The sequence below is a fragment of the Quercus suber genome, unplaced genomic scaffold, assembly GCF_002906115.3.
Source record: "Quercus suber isolate HL8 unplaced genomic scaffold, Cork oak 2.0 scaffold_862, whole genome shotgun sequence".
NCBI lineage: Eukaryota > Viridiplantae > Streptophyta > Magnoliopsida > Fagales > Fagaceae > Quercus > Quercus suber.
The window spans coordinates 102356-122622 of NW_027070292.1; the positions used below are offsets into that span (position 1 = coordinate 102356).

At 38.5% G+C, this 20267-nt stretch overlaps 1 protein-coding gene across 1 annotated transcript; it reads right to left on the reverse strand.

Moving 5' to 3' along the window:
* Positions 1-17644: 17644 nt before the first annotated feature.
* LOC136065145 (casein kinase 1-like protein HD16) lies at positions 17645-19950 on the reverse strand. Its single transcript, XM_065767917.1, has 4 exons — positions 19600-19950; positions 18360-18806; positions 17886-17957; positions 17645-17689 (listed from the first exon to the last, which is right to left on the reverse strand). Exons 2-4 carry the CDS (start codon positions 18768-18770, stop codon positions 17645-17647), a joined length of 528 nt encoding a protein of 175 aa, XP_065623989.1. The 5' UTR covers positions 18771-18806; positions 19600-19950.
* Between the last annotated feature and the right edge of the window lie 317 nt (positions 19951-20267).

The following is a 20267-nucleotide window of genomic DNA, read 5'->3' on the forward strand; positions in this document are numbered from 1 at the left end:
TGTCTCTAGTGGGATGACTTCACGACGCAGGCCAGTTAGAAGGAGGAGAGCCTTCGGAGGAGCGGAGCGAGATGATGATATCCTCATTGACATAGGTGAGGTCTTTGTTGGGCTCAAAGTCCTGCTGAAGTTTGATGCTCGAAGGCATAGTTTGAGACCGAGGTTTCCACCGCATTAGGCCGGGATCGACATTCGCACTCGGACCATAGATAGAGACATCCAGGATGCTCACCTTCAGCATAGGATAAAGGATCATCCTTCCGCATCGGCGCGGAGGGGAGTGGTATGTTGTATTCCCTTATTGGTCATTTGGATTTCGATCATATGAATGTGCTAACGAGTAGCTACTGATTTCAAATGCAGGGGAGAGAGAGGCTTCGTGGTCGAGGCACCTGGTCCACCTTTTTCCAGACATTGTTTGCTCCTAGATCCTATCCGCGATTCACCGCATTTCTGCGAGAGTAAGGATTTGAGGACTTCCTATGGATTCCCCCGTTCACCATGAGGCACTGGATTGCTGAGGCTTTGGTGCGACAGTTTCACACTGAGACAGGCACCTTCCATCTGAGTTGCGGGGAGTATGTTGTCCTCCCTATTGACTGGACAGCCATTTTAGGTATCAGGTTCGGTGGCCATCAAATTCCGACAGATGAGATAACCTTTGAGATGGCCAGTGATCTCTTGGGCATCCCTCTCCCATTGACTGCTAAAACGAGAGGGTATTTGGGGTCCACTGCATCACCATAGATCCGTACCAAATGTCTACAGTGTAGTATCCCTTAGGGCGAGGCCCCCACTAACACTCATCTTCATCCATGCTTCTTGTGGTTCCTTAATAGTTACTTCTTAGGCAACAACCGATCGGTGTCGACTTGTTAACTGTTGTGGGTTATGGGGGTAGTCTCTGGCATCAAGACATACGATTGGGGGTCAATGACCTGTGGCTTCTTCATTTCCTTCTTGAGGCGGGCCTTCCAGTGAGACTTCAAGAGTTTGGAGGGATGTTGGTAGATATTCACATGGTAGGCATATAAGTACATCCCTGCTTTACGGCCTCATTATACAGGATTGTCCTTAACAGCATACACTCGAGCATATGCATGGGCTCATTACAGGATCACGAGGGTAGTAGTAGTGCAGTCAGTCACCATTTTTGCTACTCTGGACTATGTCACTCGGGACGAGATCGTAGTTCATCCATATGATGATACGTTACTGAGGAGATAGGAGCTCACTATAGCTATGGGCTAGTCGAGGATCTGACATTGGTTTTGGGCCCTGACGAGTTGGGAGTTCTTTCTAGCAGAGAGGACCTTTCATCAGGTTTTGCCAGTCTATAGAGTAACCAGGGATCTACCTCTTCATGGTTTGTCATTCAAGGCCATAGTTCTAGATGACTCGGAATATGCGGTGGGCACCTTTGATGCTTATGTGGACATAAGCAGAGACTATTCCACTTGGTTTGCAAAGTCTTTTGTGAGGCCTATCTTCGGAAATGTCCCCGTGAGTGGGGGTAGAGTGCTAGAAGGCGTCATTCGCGCTCAGGTGGCCATCGGGGTTGAGTGGAGAGCACGTGCAGAGACTGAAGAGGCAAGAGTCGCAGAGTTTGAGGCCCTATTTACCACTAGAGAGGCGCACATGCAGGAAGAGATAGCTCAGGCATTAGCTCGGGAGAAGGAGATTTGGCAGAGATAAGGAGATACTTGTTGTTGCGATGGACAAAGAGCGGAGCCAGTTTCAAACTGAGCGAGCCCTTCATCAGGGCTATTCCATGCTCTTGATAAGAGAGTTATGAGCGGCTCGTATTCCTGTCCCGACTACCCCTAAGATTCCCGATCGAGGGCCGATCATTCCTCCGTTTGAGCAGAGGTACATGCCAATTCCACTAGCCTACCAGGTAGTTAGGGTTCGTTTGCTCAAGCTTCGGGGCCCTTCTAGGGTCCCGGGTATGCTCCCGACACTTTAGGCGGTACGGGTCCTTCCACTGGCCCTTTTGCAGGCGATGACGATGGTGATGACATTGATACAGATATGGACCAGTTCATTGGCGATGATGATTCTTAGTAGAGTTAGCCATTTTCTGTATCATGATATAGCCCCTGCGTGGGCATGTATCTTTTTCATGTATTCTGTAGATATTGCCCCTTGATGGGCCAGCTATGTATGTATACTATGTATTGCCTCTTGGTAGGCTTGGACTTGTACGTATTGTATTGCCTTGCCGTGGACTTTGATGAATTATATTATCTCTTAGTAGCATGACGTATGTATGGAACAATGCCTCTGATTAGGACTTATATGTGTGAATCCAGGAATGCGCCTTTAAAAGGGCAGCTGATGTATGAAAAATAATGCCTCTGATTAGGACTTATATGTATGATCTGGATAAAACGCCTTTAGAAGGGCGACTAATGTGCATAAAAGACAATGCATCTGATTAGGACTTATATATATCTCTAGATAAAACGCTTTTAGAAGGGCGGCTGACGTGCATGAAAGACAATGCCTTTGATTAGGACTTATACGTATAGCTTTGTAAACTACCTTTGAAAGGGCTGCTGATGTGTATAGAAGACAATGCCTCTGATTAGGACTTACATGTATCATTCCAGGTATGCACCTTTGGAAGGGTGGCTGATGTATGTGTAAAACAATGCCTCTGATTAGGACTTATATGTATGATTCCAGGTACGTGCCTTTAGAAGGGCGGCTGATGTATGTGTAAAAAAATGCCTCTGATTAGGACTTATATGTATGATATGGACAAAACGCCTTTGAAAGGGTTGCTAACGTGTATAAAAGGCAATGCCTCTGATTAGAACTTACATGTATAATTCTACGAACTGCCTTTGAAAGGGCTACTAATGTGTATGCGCCATAGCATTTTTACCATGGACGGTGGTTTTAAACCGGCTTGTATCACATCCACTTGTTTTGCACCATTGTTTCATGGGTTTGTTAATGGCTCCTGGACAATGATCGTCCCATTGGGGGAGAAAGAAAGGAGAGATCGCGTGAAATAAACTTCCCCAGTTTAGGGTTTCATGTGATTCTTGAGATGAAAGGTATATCCTTAGCAGGATGGATCCGTTCTCATATATTGGACATAGAGGGAGAGAACTGCACAAAATAAACTGCCTCAGTTTAGGGTTTTGCGGGGTTCCGAGCCCATAGACTGGTTGCGGTGGCCTCGGCTTCACAGGCCATGCCATAATGCTGATGATGAGTGTGGACACTCCAAATGAGGTAACTTTAGACATGTCACGAGGCGGTATGCACTGATTGCACCTGTTATTACCCACGCAGGCTAGAAATCCAAGGACGGGATTCTTGAGGTACCATTATGGGAAATGACTCTATCTGTCCTCCAAATAAGCTAGGAAAGCCACCAGACGGCTGAGATCGGACTCTAGCATTTTTCTATTACAAACTCTAATTGTCGGGCCTAAACCAGGCTAACTGGGCTTTGAAAATGAGGTTCAAGACATTTGAAGGTGATGATTGAGACACATAAATATAAATTGCCCCAATGTAGGATTTGTGCGGCCTCGGTTGCATGAATGCGAGTTTTCGATAGTCTGGGTCATTGTTGGACCGCTCACGCATTACGATGAGCACTAAAACGAGGGAATCTTTGCTCTAAAGTGGTTCAAAACATGTCAAATAGGGGGAAAAGTGTCAACACGTGTCTAGCTTTATGCTTGGGGGGCTGAAAAGCCCTGACACACTTCCTAAGGTCTGACGGCCATTGTAAGGCCATCGATGGCCTTTCAATGCCCGCAACCTTGGGATTCATGTATAAAAGCTGGGCATTAGCCCAGCCCCAGCTCATTTGGTTTCGCAACTTTTTTGGGTCTTCTTCTACCCTTTCTTCACTCAAAACATTTAGAAAACACCATTCTTCTTTGTTTTTTACGCGAATCTTCATTAGACTATCATATCAAGTAGGATTTGCTCATGAAGGTTCTTGGTGCTCATTCCTATGACACCCTTGTTAAGCTTGAGAGGGAAAGGTACCATGAGAAGAAGCTCAAGAAATGTGTAGACACTTAATTTTGCACTCATGATTTAATCAAGGAGAATGACTTGAATGATCATTCATGTACCCAAAAAATCATGATTGCATTACATGCATCAATTCATTCATTGCATATCATAAAAAGGATCTTGAGATTCTAACGTTAGCGATGGTATGTTCGGTTTCCAAATCGGACCATCGGATTGAAAGATACTGCATGATTAAGTTTGCACGGTTAACATGCATTGTGTCTAGGTATAGTTGACCATACACGATTTATTTAAATTAATTCTAATTTGGTTAAACAATTAAAATTAATTTAGTAATTTTGTGATTGGTTGATAATTAGTGTTTAAAATAGGATTGGATGCATGAGAATAAAATGGATGATTGGGTAACAATAAAATTGTGGATAATTTGAACTTTATCAAGATTTATTTTAGGGTATTTATCTATAAGATAATTGTTCCTGAAAAAGCCTAAATTATCCAGAAAAGAGATAAAAATCATAGACTAAGGATGAAAACACGTCTTGGTACAAGGACCGAATAAAAAAACCCTAAAAAGAGAGTCTAAAACACACCTAAACACAGAAGAATGTTCAACATCCAAGATCACTATTCGGCACTTTTGGAGTGCCGAACGGCACTTTAAAAGGGCCGAATAGTCCCCTTTTGTGCTTTGGCCCAACTCCCTTCAGGTGACGATAAGGCACACCCTTTTCGACCTTTTCGCAGAAGGATGAATCCGGATTCGCTTTTTAATCGTCCGTGCCATATTTTTTAGAGTTTTCTCACCTCTATAAATAGAGACTGGATCTCATAATTCTGGGGACCTTTTTTATGCTCTGAGAGGTATATGTTTTTAGGCTCTCAAATTGCTCATATTTACTAATCCGCTCTTAGATATTTGCTGCTAAAATTAGGGTTTTTAGGTTTCAAAGATAATTGAATAAATTTCTTTGAATCCTAAAATATCCTCTCAAGAACAAGAAGTGCTCCATGCAAGAGGTTGTTTTCAATCACCCTATTCTTTTTCTTTATGCTTCTTGTTTATGATGATGCATTCTTTTTGTTATCCATAACATGATTTGTTAATTGTTGTTTGGTTTAAGGCATGATCTTTATTTTTTTAATAAAATTGGTGTGATCTCTTTCTTAATTTCAATAATCTGCATATAACCAATACTTTTCTTTAAACAAAAACAGATCTACATCTTTCTTAGATGTAGATCTGAACTTTCCTTTATAAAAACAGATATGCATCTTTATTAGATGTAGATCTAAATTTTTCTTTATAAAAAAAACAGATCTACATCTTTCTTCGATGTAGATCTGATTTTTTCTTGAAAATAAATGGATCTGCATTTTCCTTAGATGCAAATTTGAATTTTTCTCAAATTAAAAATTGATTTGTATCTTTCTTAGATACAGATCTGATTTTTTTTTTTTTTTTAACATATGCAGATTTTGAAACAAAGAAAAAGATTATAAATGGTTGTTTGTTTTGTTTGGTTCATGTAGCATAAATTTCTGTTACGAGTGAAATTCTCTTCGTAAAAAAAATCTTTTTCATTTTTTTTACACATATAAAGAAACAGATCTGATTTTTATGTTATTAAAAACTATTTTTTTTTAAATTATTATCACAAAACAAATCTGATCTTTTACAAAAAACTATTTTGTTATTTCTTAAAAACAAATATGAATTTTTTTTAGCAAACCAAAAGACTTTGTTTTATTAAATAAAAATAGATATGAATTTTCTCTCCAAAAACCACCTTTTTTTACACATACAAAAACAAATCTGATTTGTTTGTATAAACCAAACTCAATTTTTTTAATCACTAAGATAGATCTGAATTTTTTTGAACAAAGAAGAGAATGAATTCATAAATAAATTTATGTGATTTAATTTTTGTTTCACATGTTCAACATATCATTCATGACATGCATAAAAATGGTACATAGGTTACAAGAGTCTAAAAGACTAGATTCTGTCTGGGTTGAATGGGTGCCTAACACCTTCCTATTTCGTAACCTAGCCTCCGAATTTAGGTCTTTAGATAAGTAGATCTAAGCCTTGTCCTTTCTTTTATTTTGGGTAGAATGTAACTAGGACAAAGAGCCGTGTAATTATTTGGTAGTTTGTAATTAAGACCCAAAGCCTTGTAATTTTCAATTTTTCAATTATGTAATTTTTTATTCAATCAATAAGATGAAACGTTTCAGCGATGTAAAGTTTTATTTAGTTTTTCTTATTTTTTGTATAAAAAATAAGTGGCGATTTCACACCACTTACCCAAAAAGAGAGGTGCCCTAAAAAGCACTCCAAAAATCTCTCTTTTTTGAGAGGCCTAATTGTCCCGGTCTCTCACAGTGGAGACTCCACTAGGGATGTCGAAGGCTAAGCTTCATATTAGACTTAAGTGACCAAATGTGTGCCCCTATTTTGCATGGTCTTGCATGATATTGTTATTTTTTTGTTTATTTATATTTGTTGAGATGTTGCATACTTTGTTGTATATTTGCTGTGTGTATTGTTTGTTAAAATATTTTCTTAACTGTCATAGTGTGTACCATCCAAACAAATAAGTATGCACCCCTTTTCAACAATTTCTGGGAGTAGTAACCATGGATCACCGGTCTTCATTAGATTTGGGTACCCAGTGGCGAACTCACCAACTTATGGCCTAAAGTCACTAGATCATTTCCTGTTAACTGTAAGGCACAAACCATGCCGTTCGGACCAACGCAACGTTCATTACATTACAAGTTGGGAGGTGTAATGTCCTAGCTATGAGAAACAATGAAACAACAAACCCACCCTACAACATAATGACTTAGAACCTACCCTTAGGTCGGTCCTGGTTAAAATTGCATTATATGATTTGTGTGTTTATTTTGGTTGATTAATGGATGTGGATGGGGTCTTAACTTTGATTAACCCGACCAAGCCTGTCATTAGGGGAAAATTTGGTCAAGATCTTAAGGAAGGCTACAAAGAGAACCTAAGCTCGACACTCAAGCCAGTAGCTACAGTTCCAAGCCTGTCACTCCCATCACAATATTGAAGCCTTCAAGCATAAAAGAAACTCCATTGCTGCAATATCACAACCCCATCTTTGGCCTACAAGACAGTTCGAGCCACAAGAAGTTTGAAGCTCCTAGCAATATGGCAAAAGAGGAAGAACATCCAAACACAGAGGAACCCTTGAACACCCAAGAGTTACTCAACACCATGGTAGCTAGTCAGATTCAGCTGAGGGAAGACATGAATCGTATGATGCAACAATTTCAGAATTCGAAGAGTAATCAAGAGGAGGACAAGACTGATCATGATCCACCAGCCGTAAAGAGTGAGAAGAATTTATAAAGAATTTATTGCTTGTATTCCACAAATTATTGTTTGCACAATACTTTCCTAATTTTAAAGCTTTGATTGCTGCTGGAACCCAAATTGAGGATGCAATAGACAATGGAACTATAAAAACAGATGACCCACCAAGGTTTAAAAAGAATGTAGGATCTAATTTTAAGGCTGCAGCAATTTCCAACATCCATAAAAAATTATCCTTATCAATTGATTGCACCTATTGCACCTGTTCAAGTACCACAAGTACCCAGACTTAAGAGGGAATTTCATAAGTTGTACATGCCCATGAGCCAAGTGTTTGACAAGCTAAAAACAAAAGGGTTACTGAAACCCTTAGACCTAAGACCAATTCCAAACTCTTTGCCCTTAATTGATTTGAATAAGAGGTGTGCTTACCCCCAAGGCCCTGGTCACGATACTGACTGTTGTTTTACCCTTCGTCATGTGATTCAAGACCTAATAGATAACAAGGTGATTGCACTGCCTACGAGGCCTAGCATCAATAATAATCCCTTACCCAATCACAATTTTGGGAAAGGACCAAGGATTAATTGCTTGATGACTGAAGAAGAAAACAAGGAAGACCCATCCAACTTTATCTATGACCTACCCAAATGCTTCATGATGACATGAGAAGAATTAATGGATAGGACATCTAATACCACCACAGGATATGACATATGAATGAAATACTAGAACTCGAGAATTACCAAACATCCACAAATGGGGGGAGACACTTCGAACCCCAATCCAACTCAATACCCACAAATGGGGGGAGACACTTTAAACCCCCACATTTAGAGATCGACAACCTAGTGAAAGCTTTGAACAAATCCTCCCAACAAACACTTGCTGAAGAGGATGAAGTCCTTAAGCAATTGCAGAAGACACAAGCCAACATATCCTTCTGGGGTTTACTCATAGCCTCATACAAACATTGACAAGGATCTGACCTAGAAAGGTAAGCACCACAATGACCCATTGCATATCACTGTAGATTCCATGGGGAAGAGGATACTGATGGTTTTCATAGATAATGGAAGTGTTTTGAATGTGTGTCCTTTGAAGACTGCTAGCTGCTTAGGCCTCAATATTGAAGACTTTGTGCCTATTGATCAACATGTGAGGACATATGACAACAGTAGAAGAGAAGTCTTGGGAACCATAACATTAGAGCTTACCATTGGACCGATGGTCAAGAAAATGGATTTTCAAGATCTTAATATAGCCTCATGCTTCAATATGCTCCTTGGGCGACCATGGATCCATGACACAAAAGCCGTACATTCTTCTCTATATCAAAATGTTTGGTTTCCACATGAAGGGGCTATTGTGACCATATATGGGGATACTTTAACTGTGTCTAAGCCTATTTACAATATTGATTATGAGAAGAGCCATTAACCTTGGATGGCTTTGAGATTGAGAGGTCTGGCTTTGAAAGGAAAGAACAAGAAGCGTAGAAGATCTCGATGGACTTTGCTTCTTATGATAACAACAATGTGGTAGCAATGATGAGGAGAATGAACTACCTTTTAGGGATGAATTTGGGGAGAACTATGAAGAAACCTACTATTCAAGTCCCGATGATTCCTACTGCCACACCACCTTTTAGGCTAGGCTATAAGCCCACTGATGATGATTTGTTAGAGATGGAAGTGAGAAAGATGGCTAGAGCCAATGCCAAAGCAAAAGGACTCCCTTGTCCTCCAGAACCTCTAAAGCCCTATTCTCTTACATTGAACGGAAAGTTTGTCAAAGTTGGAGAAAGTCAACGTTATTGGGGATTCCCTGAACTGAGATTTGATCCTGTGACAAAGAAAATGGTGCCTGGGTTTAAGATACTACTTGACTGCAACAACAAGATTCCAGAATTTAAGAAAGAAGATACAACTTGGGTTCCTATTGATTGGGCTGATTACATGGATCTTGATGCCATGACTACACTCCTTGGAGATCCTATTTGCAACCTAGAAGAAGAAGTATACTGGGAGGTTTGCCAGCATGCATTGAAAAGCTCATATGAACTAAGAGCCAGTGATGAAGACAAGGAAAGGGGAGCAGCCCCTAGTGATGATGAGGGTCGAAGTGAAGACAAGAGTGATAGTAGTAGTGATAGCAGTAGCAATGACAATGGACCTGATGATAATGACAGCAACACTGATAGTGATGACAACAGTAATAGAAGTTATGATAGCCCGTTCAGTGGTGATAATTGGGGTGAACCCTTTAATGATAGAGAAGATGAAGATGCAGACCCATTCCATGAGGAATATGACTGTTATGTGGACTATTATGATGAAGACATAGAAGATGATGTTGAAGCCAACAGGCAGAACGACACTAATAGTGATCAATACAGGCTGTAAATTTGTTAGAGAATGCAAGAGAGGAGAATGCACAAGCAAATCAAATGTATCATGATGAATAACCTTATGGGCACCTTTCATATTGGAGTGATATCACTAATGTCAGTTCAAGATCTGGCCCTAGGTATGACAAGCATGGAAGAGAGGTTCCAAAATTGGGGTCGTATTATGATTCAGAACCAAGTTCACCAACCCCACATACTGAAAATAAGGATGACATAGATGCCAGGTTGGCCGCTTTAGACCAAAAGCTGATGGTCCACAGCCTCAAGATCATGACAATTGAGAATACTGAACATAATAATGAGAGGATGGAAGAAAGTGAGTTAGAGCATCTCCCTCAACCCACTGAAGAAGGAGTTACGAAGTGTTAGGCAACAGGGAAAAAGAAGGAGCTTCCAAACAGGAAACCCAAGTTCACCAAGTTCACTCCTCTAATAATACCAATTGAGCAAATCCTTATGCAGATAAGAGATGATCCTGCCTTACAATGGCCGAAGCCAATTAGCACTCTAGTAGAAAAGAGTAACAAGAATAAATACTGTAGGTTCCACCAAGATCACGGGCATCGTACCGATGAGTGTAGGCATCTGAAAGACTAGGTGGAGACCTTAATTCGACAAGGGAAGTTGCAGAAGTATGTCAGAAAGACGGAGCCTCACAGGTACCAATAAAAGACGACCAAAACAAGACTCTGGAGTTAAGGGATAGCAAACCCCCTGCAAGAGAAATAAAAATGATCTCGAGAGGATTAACGGTAAGTGGAACGTTAAAGTCCCTGAAAAAAGCATAGGGGAGAGAAATAAACAGTTTCCATTCGCGGCTCCCCCCAATGAAGTGCTAAAGAATGACGAGCCTGATATTGTCTTCTCTGAGAGAGACAGTCACGACATCAGACAACCCCATGATGATCCACTAGTAATCATGCTTAGAGTAGAAGAATTCAACATTCACCGGGTGCTCATTAACAACGGAAGCTCAGCAGATATCGTCTACTTGCCTGCATTTCAACAGATGAAGTTGGACAAGAAAAGGATCAGGCCTTTCACCTTACCTCTAGTAAGCTTTACAGGGGATAGAGTCGTCCCAAGAGGCATCGTTACTCTAACTGTGATCACAAGAACTTACCCAGCACAAGTGATGAGAATCAACAAGCATTCAAAGATCCATTGCATGTTTCAGTTAGGCCTATTACTAAATTAAGATCCAAGAAGATCAAAGAAGCACTTAATGGACTGATTCAAGAGATTTGAGCTAATTCTAATGGAGAACATTCAAAGCTTGGCCCAAAGGAAGATGAAGGCGTAATAAATTTAATCCAAGCTATGGAGGGCTAATCTGGCTTAATTGGGCGTGATTTATGGTGTGGATTAATGGCTGATTGATTTTCTAGCTCCATATCAGTTAATGTATATTTTTCCTAGTTTGGAGCATCTAATTTTGGACTAGATCTACCTTAATTTTAGGCTTTTATTATTTAGAACGTTTTTAGCTATTTTTTCTATTTTGGATCTGCTAATTTAAGACCAAATCAATGTTTATTTAGGGTTTTATTATTTAGTACGTTTTTTATATTTTTCTATTTTCAGTCATGCCTTATAAATAGCATACACTCATTGTAATAAGAGATTATTGAATAAAAATCAGAAAAAATGAGGCTTTGCTCTTCTTTTGGTTTTTCAAGAACTGTAAACTTATCAGGGATTCTTCCTTGTGGCGTTCAAACTTTATACCTTTGGTTCGTGATTTATTATAATCATTGGGTCAAGGTCTATTACTTATACCTTTGGTTCGTGTTTCGCTTATAAACGTTAGGTCAGGGTTCTATCAAAAATCTGAATTTTAGCTTTCTTGGGCAAGTATTCTAATATTTTTGTGGGATCTCAAAACATGTCGATTGAGGTTTGCATCATTTGGTATCAGAGCACAGGTTCTAAAATTGTTCTTTCCCTTTATCTTTTGTTTCCTATTATCATCTTGTCTTGTTCCTTTTGTGTTCTTTATTCCTCATTCTTATTCTGTGATGTGCACTAGGTTAAAATCGTGCACCAAGCTCCCAGAAAAAAAAAAAAAAAAAAAAAAAAAAAAAAAAAAAAAAAAAAAAAAAAAAAGACTTCAGAAAAGAAATAGAAAAAAATAAATAAAATTTGTAGTTTCAATTCTCTCAAACCAAAATATTATTTTCTTTTGTCATCTTCCTTTGATTTAGTGTTTCTGTCATATTTTCTTGCCATTGGTATTAGTTTAAATACTACAAATTGAATTTCTCGATCAAGTTTATTAGTTTAAGCAAAACTGAAAATGAGAAACTACGAGTGGAAAAAGGCAAGAGAGTGTGAGACTAATATCTGGAAAAAGCCAATTTAAGAGTGAAACACGAGTGTGAGTGACATAATTTGAGTGTAAACACGTGAGGGAGTGTTGTGAGGAATTATTTCTAACATTTCTTTGTAGTTTCAAAATTATGTCTTCTAGGGGCGAAGCATCAAACAGAGGAGGGGAGGAGTCATCCATCATGTTGCAGGCTATGCAACAGCAATTTGAACGTATGAACGTGGTGTTTAATGATGCAAACCTCAATCGACATGCTTTGAGACCCAACAAAAATATTAGAATACTTGCCCAAGAAAGTTAAAATTCAGATTTTTGATAGAACTCTGACTCAATGTTTATAAGCGAAACGCGAACCAAAGGTATAAGTAATAGACCTTGACCCAATGATTATAATGAATCACAAACCAAAGGTATAAAATTTGAACGCCACAAGGAAGAATCCCTGATAAGTTCACAGTTCTTGAAGAACCAAAAAAAGAGCAAAACCTCACATTTTCTGATTTTTATTCAATAATCTCTTATTACAATGAGTGTATGCTATTTATAAGGCATAACTGAAAATAGAAAAATATAAAAAAAACGTACTAAATAATAAAACCCTGAATAAAAGTTGATTTGGTCTTAAATTAGCAGATCCAAAATAGGAAAAATAGCTAAAAATGTTCTAAATAATAAAAAACCTAAAATTAAGGTAGATCTAGTCCAAAATTAGATGCTACAAACTAGGAAAAATATCCATTAACTGATGTGGAACTAAAAAATGAATCAGCTATTAATTTGCACCATAAATCACACCCAATTAAACCAGATTAGCCTTCCATAGTTTGGATTAAATTTATTACGCCTTCATCTTCCTTTGAGCCAAGCTTTGAATGTCCTCCGTTAAAATTAGCCCAAATCTCTTGAATCAGCCCATTAAGTGCTTCTTTGATCTTCTTGAATCTTGCTTTAGTAATAGGCCCAACTGGAACATGCAATGGATTCTTGAATGCTTGTTAATTCTCATCAACAAGTCACCAAGGAAATCGATTTCCTCATAGTTAACTGCCCTTTCACGTACAACATCATCTTGGGAAGACCTACACTCAACAGACTAAAAGCAGTGACGTCGACATATCACTTAAAGGTGAAGTTTCCAACAGCCCATGGAGTAGAAGAAATCAGAGGAGACTAAATTCTGACAAGAGAGTGCTATCAAGCTACCCTAGTGTTGGGAGAGAACTACACATGAATGATCAATGAACCAGAACCCATTCTTAAACTGTCAAAAACACCACAAGAAGTTGAGATTGTCCCAGGAGATTCGACTAAAGTATTGAAAATCGGAACAACACTCCCAACTTCAGAGAAAGAGAAAATGATCTCTTTCTTAAGAGCAAACCAAAATGTCTTCGCTTGGAAACATGAGGGTATGCCAGGGATTGATAGGAAGATCATACAACATCGTCTTAACGTCAACCCAGAATGCAAACCTGTACAACAGAAATGGAGAATATTTGCACCAAAATACAACAAAGTTGTAACTGAAGAAGTAGAGAAGCTGCTAGAAGCTGATTTCATCAGGGAAGTCTTCTATCCAAATTGGCTAGCAATTGTGGTCATGGTAAAGAAGAGCAACGATAAGTGGAGAATGTGCGTCGATTTCACAGACCTAAATAAGGGCTGCCCAAAAGACAGCTTCCCTTTGCCAAGGATTGACCAGCTAGTAAACTCAACTGTTGGACACAAGCTATTGAGTTTCATGGATGCATTCTCTAGATACAACCAGATTCTTAACACTCCTAACTTCAGAGAAAGAGAAAATGATCTCTTTCTTAAGAGCAAACCAAAATGTCTTTGCTTGGAAACACGAGGATATGCCAAGGATTGATAGGAAGATCATACAACATCGTCTTAACGTCAACCCATAATGCAAACCTGTACAGCAGAAATGGAGAATATTTGCACCAAAATGCAACAAAACTGTAACTGAAGAACTAGCTGCTAGAAGCTGATTTCATCAGGGAAGTCTTCTATCCAGATTGGCTAGCAATTGTGGTCATGGTAAAGAAGAGCAATGATAAGTGGAGAATATGCGTCGATTTCACAAACCTGAATAAGGGTTACCCAAAAGACAGCTTCCCTTTGCCAATGATTGACCAGCTAGTAAACTCAACTGCTGGACACAAGCTATTAAGTTTTATGGATGCATTCTCTAGATACAACCAGATTCTTATGGACGAAGACGATCAAGAAAAGACCTCGTTTGTCACTAGCCAAGGGTTAGATTGTTACAAGGTTATGCCCTTTGGACTGAAGAACGCAGAAGCCACCTACCAAAGATTGGTGAACCATATGTTCTCTCACCAGATTGGAATGAATGTGGAAGTATACATGGATGATATGCTGGTGAAAAGTAAGGACGAAGCCAACCACTTTGACGATCTCAAAGAAACATTCAACACACTATGTACAATATGAAATTAAATCCTGCAAAGTGTGTTTTTACTGTTGCTTCAAGGAAATTCTTGGGATTTATCGTCTCCCAACAAGGTATAGAGGCAAACCCAGACAAAGTGAAATCAATAATTGAGATTAAGTCACCAAAAATAGTAAAGGAGGTGCAGAGCTTGATAGGAAAGGTTGCAGCACTGAACAGGTTCGTCTCTAAGGCAACGGACAAATGCATGCCATTCTTCAAAGTATTGAAGAAAGCCTTCTAATGGACTGACGAATGAGAGGAAGCTCTTGCCAAATTGAAAGAGTACTTGACGAGGCCACCACTGTTAAGTCCCTCAGTGATGGGAGAGAAGATGTATCTCTACCTAGTAGTATCCAACACTGCAGTAAGTTCGGCACTGATTAGAGCAGAAAAGAACGTCCAGAAGCAAGTTTATTATACCAGTCAGGCATTCCAAGGAGCAGAAGCAAGTTACCCAAGGATGGAAAAGATAGCTTTCGCATTATTGGTCACTTCTAGAAAGCTCCGTCCTTATTTCCAAGCACACCCCATCGTTGTCATGACAGACTAGCCCATAAGAAAGATAATGAACAAGATATATGCAGCAGGACAACTCATTCAATGGGCAATTGAATTAGGCCAGTTTGATATCACATATCAGCCTTAAGCAGCAATTAAAGTTCAAGTATTACCAGATTTTATTGCAGAGTTCACTTACCCCCATAAGGAAGAAGACCCTCTTATGAAAACATGGACGGTACAAACAGATGGGTCAGCCACGAAGAAAGTGGAAGGAGCAGGAGTAGTTCTTATACCTCTAGAAGGAGAAACACTGAAGTACATAGTTAGATTACAATTCACAGCAACAAATAATTAGGCAGAGTACGAAGCATTGCTAACAAGATTGAGCCTAGCAAAGGCTCTATGAGCAAGGAACCTTATCGTCCAAGCTGATTCACAGCTAATAATTGGACAAGTAAAGGGAGATTACAAAGCTAAAGAAGAAAGGATGCAGAAGTACTTAAAAGATCATCCAACGACTCTTACAGCATTTTAACAATCTGGACTTTGAGCAAATCCCTTGAGCCAAAAATTGAGAAGCTGACTTTCTAGCAAGATTAGTCTCGTCGAATGATTACAATGCAACCTTCGAACTATGTGTAGAAATAAAGGGGCAACCGAGTACAGAAGGTGAGCAAGTTGTGAAGATAAAAGAGCAAGACGAGTGGATGATTCCCATCATCTGTTACTTGAAAGAAGGATAGCTCCCCGAAGATAAGACAGAGGCAAGGAAGATACAGATCAGGGCAGCTCGCTTCGTCATTATTGACGACGTATTGTACAGACGAAGGTATTCACTCCCATATCTGAGATGCGCCAATTCAGAAAAAGCAGATTACATACTCTGCGAGATACATAAGGGAATCTGTGGAAACCATGTTGGGGCAAGGTCCCTTAGTAGGAAAGATGCTAAAAGCAAGATATTACTAGCCAACCTTACAGAAAGACGCGTACAACATCATTAGAGCATGCGACAAGTGTCAACGCTTCGCAAATGTCCAGACGAGACCAGGAGAGACGACGACACCTATATCCTCACCATAGCCCTTCGCCTGATGAGGAATTGATATTATGGGTCCATTCCCTTTAGGGCAGAAGCAACTCAAATTTCTGATCGTGACAATTGATTACTTCACAAAATGGGTAGAAGCAGAACTAGTGACGACAATAACAGAGGGTAAAATCACAAGCTTTGTGTGGAAAAACATTATCTGTAGGTTTAGAGTCTCACGTGTCATAATATCAAACAATGGAAATAAGTTTGACAACCCCAAGATTTGAAAATTTTGCCAAGATTTAAGAGTCAAGAATCACTATTCTTCTCTAAGACACCCTTAGGCTAATGGCCAGACATAATTCATGAATAGAAGTTTGCTTAAAATTATCAAAACTGGGCTTAAGGAGGCAAAAGAGGCATGGCCTGAAAAACTACAAAATATCCTTTGGGCATGTAGGACGATCACAAGGGTTCCATCAAGAGAAACACCATTCAGACTGACATTTGGCACTGAGGCCGTCATATCGGTGGAAGTAGGACTGACGAGCTACCAAGTCAAAACATATGAAGACCAGAAAAATCAGCAGGAGCTTAACAACAATCTGGACCTAATTGACGAATTCAGAGAAGAAGCTATGAAGTAAATGGCCAAGCACAAAGAAGCAATGGCTAGATACTATAGCAGAAAGGTCAAGGTGAAAAGATTCAACATAGGAGACCTCATCCTTAAAAAGGTGTCACAAGCAACAAAAGACCCATCTCAAGGAAAACTTGAACCAGCCTGGGAAGACCCCTATGAGGTATTCCGTCATTCCAGAGAAGGCTCCTACTACCTAAAGTTTTTAGACGGCGAAGAATTGTCTTAACCATGGAACATAGAAAACTTGAAGAAATACTACTAGTAAGGAACGCTTTACATTTCCAAGTTGCTTAATCTTCATATTAGTATGTAGGACAACCATTACTTTCGTCATTCATAAGATCAATAATACATGAAAGCATTATCCATGCGTATTCATCAATGACTTGTCAATTCGTATTTAACAACGATTATTCATGCCCTATCACTATCAAAACATGTGCAATGCTTAGGAGTTATCCTTGGGAGACGTCTTAAGGATCTCCATCATTAATATTTCAAATTAAGAGTGATTCACACACAACTAACGGCGTCATAAGCCATCAAAGTTGTTGATACACAACTACCAAAGTCGACTAAACTAGAGTTGTTAAAATACAACCAATATAATTGTCGTTCAAGACGAAACAAAAACGGTTAACCTAAAAGACACTCCAATACCACGACTCTAAGTCACGAGTAGAATGCAACATTGTTATTCAAACATGACTTAATAAAAAGCTGTTCAAACACAACTGAAAAATACTAAGTTGTTCAAACACAACTAACATCGTCATTCAAACATGACCCAATAAAAAGCTGTTCAAACACAGCTTAAAAATACTAAGTTGTTCAAACACAACTAACATCGTCATTCAAATATGACCCAATAAAAAGCTATTCAAACACAGCTAAAAAAATACTAAGTTGTTTAAACACAACTAACATCGTCATTCAAACGTGACTTAATAAAAAGCTGTTCAAACACAGTTAAAAAATACTGAGTTGTTCAAACACAACTAACATCGTTATTCAAACATAACTTAATAAAAAGTTGTTCAAATACAGCTGAAAAATACTAAGTTGGTCAAACACAACTAAGATCGTCATTCAAACATGACTCAATAAAAAGCTATCTAAACACAGCCAAAAAAAAAAAAAAAAAAAAANACATAGACCTGGCCAAAACCACCCTTACCCAGCTTCCTTTCTATCTTATATACAGGAGAATTACCTACTTTCACCTGCACCCAACAGAACCACCATCTTAATAGCGACACACCTTTGAATGAACAACTAGAGAATGAGAAATACATTGATTGGAAACTATCTTAGTAAGGGTATTGATATCTAAGCTAACAGAATTATCTGCAGAGTGAGATGGCACAACAATCGTCGGTTTAATTTTAAAAACAAACATCAACACCATCTCATTAATTTTAAATAGCCCATTCCAAGTCAGTATGATGAGTGGAGTAATGATAGATAGAGAGACACAAGCATTATCAGACGGTAATAGTCATCTAAAGAGAGTATAACCAGAAAGAAGGGAAAAAAAAAAAAAAGAGTCATAATAGAAAACCATATTACTGCTATGTTCAAGACACTTCAAAAGATATTGATTAAACCAAGTAAACCAGACATACCCTCTCAGGTACAGGAGTTGTGCTTGCTTCTTCCTCAACCCCCATTACTTTGTCAGCGCTTCCACCCTCCATTCCAATATCTATATCCGCCACTACCTCAACTTGATTATAAAGGGGTTCTGCAGCCCCTAGAGCAACAGCTTCAGGAAGAACCTCACAGGGTTCTGGGTCTAAATCTATCAACCTAATGCCTCGGCCTCTAGCTGCTGCAGTTGGCCTAGTCAGTACTGCCGGTGAAGGCCCTTTTGCTAAAGCGGCATTGCCACCAGCTCTTCCTCTTCCAGCAGCTCTCCTCCTGGTCCTGTTTTGAGCAGGCAGTAACCAATTATCTCCTTGATCAATCGGCTGTGGGGCAGGGTAAAGATCATCAACTCGTTTTGATCGTCGGGCTCCGCTTCTCAACTCCGGCATCCTCACCCCATGCAAATCAAATTCCACTCAGTTCACCTAAATGGCAAAATCCCCTTACTTAGATCATCTGCAGCCAAAAAGATCACCTTATACTACCAAAATTAAAAGAATGTATACAAGGAAAGCCGTTTAAACAGCAACAAAAATCAACTTTTAATTCAACCTTTTCCATATAAACCAACATAGACACAATTTTTTTTTTTGGTTATTAAGTTAAATAATTTTAAATCTTGAAACTTTAACATAACCTTTGCAGGAAAATCACATTACATCAATTTTTTCCCCATAATGATGCATAGTTTTTCTACTACAACAATTACGGTGAATACATAGATTTTTTTTTAATTTAAAAAAAAAAAAAAAAAAAACCTACTAAAAGAGGCAAAAAAAAAAAATAGTAGGAAAAAAAAGTTGTCTCAGTTGCTGTGTCATGTAGAGGCTCAGAGATTAACAGAAAGAAAAGTTGCGTACTGAAAAAGCAATAGATAATAAAGAAAGATACTATTTTAGGTAAAACAAAAAATTCACCCCAAAATCTTAATTTGTTTCCCTCAATAACAAAGCCAATGCACTTAAATGCATATATAAACAAATATATACAAAAATTGACGTACACATTAGCTTATTAAACCAAATTCAACCAAAACAAAAATAAATAAATAAATTTTGATCAGTGACATGAATTACAGTGCGCAGGCTTAAAATCTTCAAACCGATCACTGATCTCAAAAAAATTAAACATTTTGAAAACAATTTCAAACCGATCACTATCATATAATATCAAAGCTCAACAGCGAAAGCAAAAAAAAAAAAAAAAAAACGCACTCACAGATCGATCTCCGGAAAGAGGAAAAACAGAAGGATCGGAAGCTAATCGATTCAAAAAAAAGCGATCGATCGCGTTCGGATCTTCGTCTTCGTCTTCTGCTGCTGCTGCTGCCTCAGTGAAAAGCACACAAACATGTTCTTATGAGAAGCGAGAAAATATGGATATTATTAGGTGAGGATTTTTATGTTAGAAAGAAAGAGAGAAAGTGATAATGTGTTAATGTTTGTGAGAAAAAAAATAAAATACAATACATATAAATAGGTATTTATTTATATTTATATTTATATTTATTATTGTTTGTGATTATGGGGCAAGGGTGGTGTGGGTGTTGGTGGTGCTAGTCTTCTTTGTGTTGCGTTGTTGTTGTATCTGTGCGTGTCTTTTTTCTATCTCTCTCTCTCTATTTTATCTCCTCTCTCTTATACTATATATTTATATTATTTTATATTATGCGGAAAACATGAGGCATGTAATTGCAAATGTGGCCTTGTAATAACCAAAGGGATATCTCTATTTCTCTCTCTTTCTTTCTTTTTTTTTTTTTCTTTTTTTTTTAACTACTATATAAATTTTGGTGTATTTGTCTTTGCCATATATTTTTATTCACGGTAAAAAAGAAAAATAAAATTCCCATTTTGGCCAACTTCTTTTTATTAGATTTGGCCTAC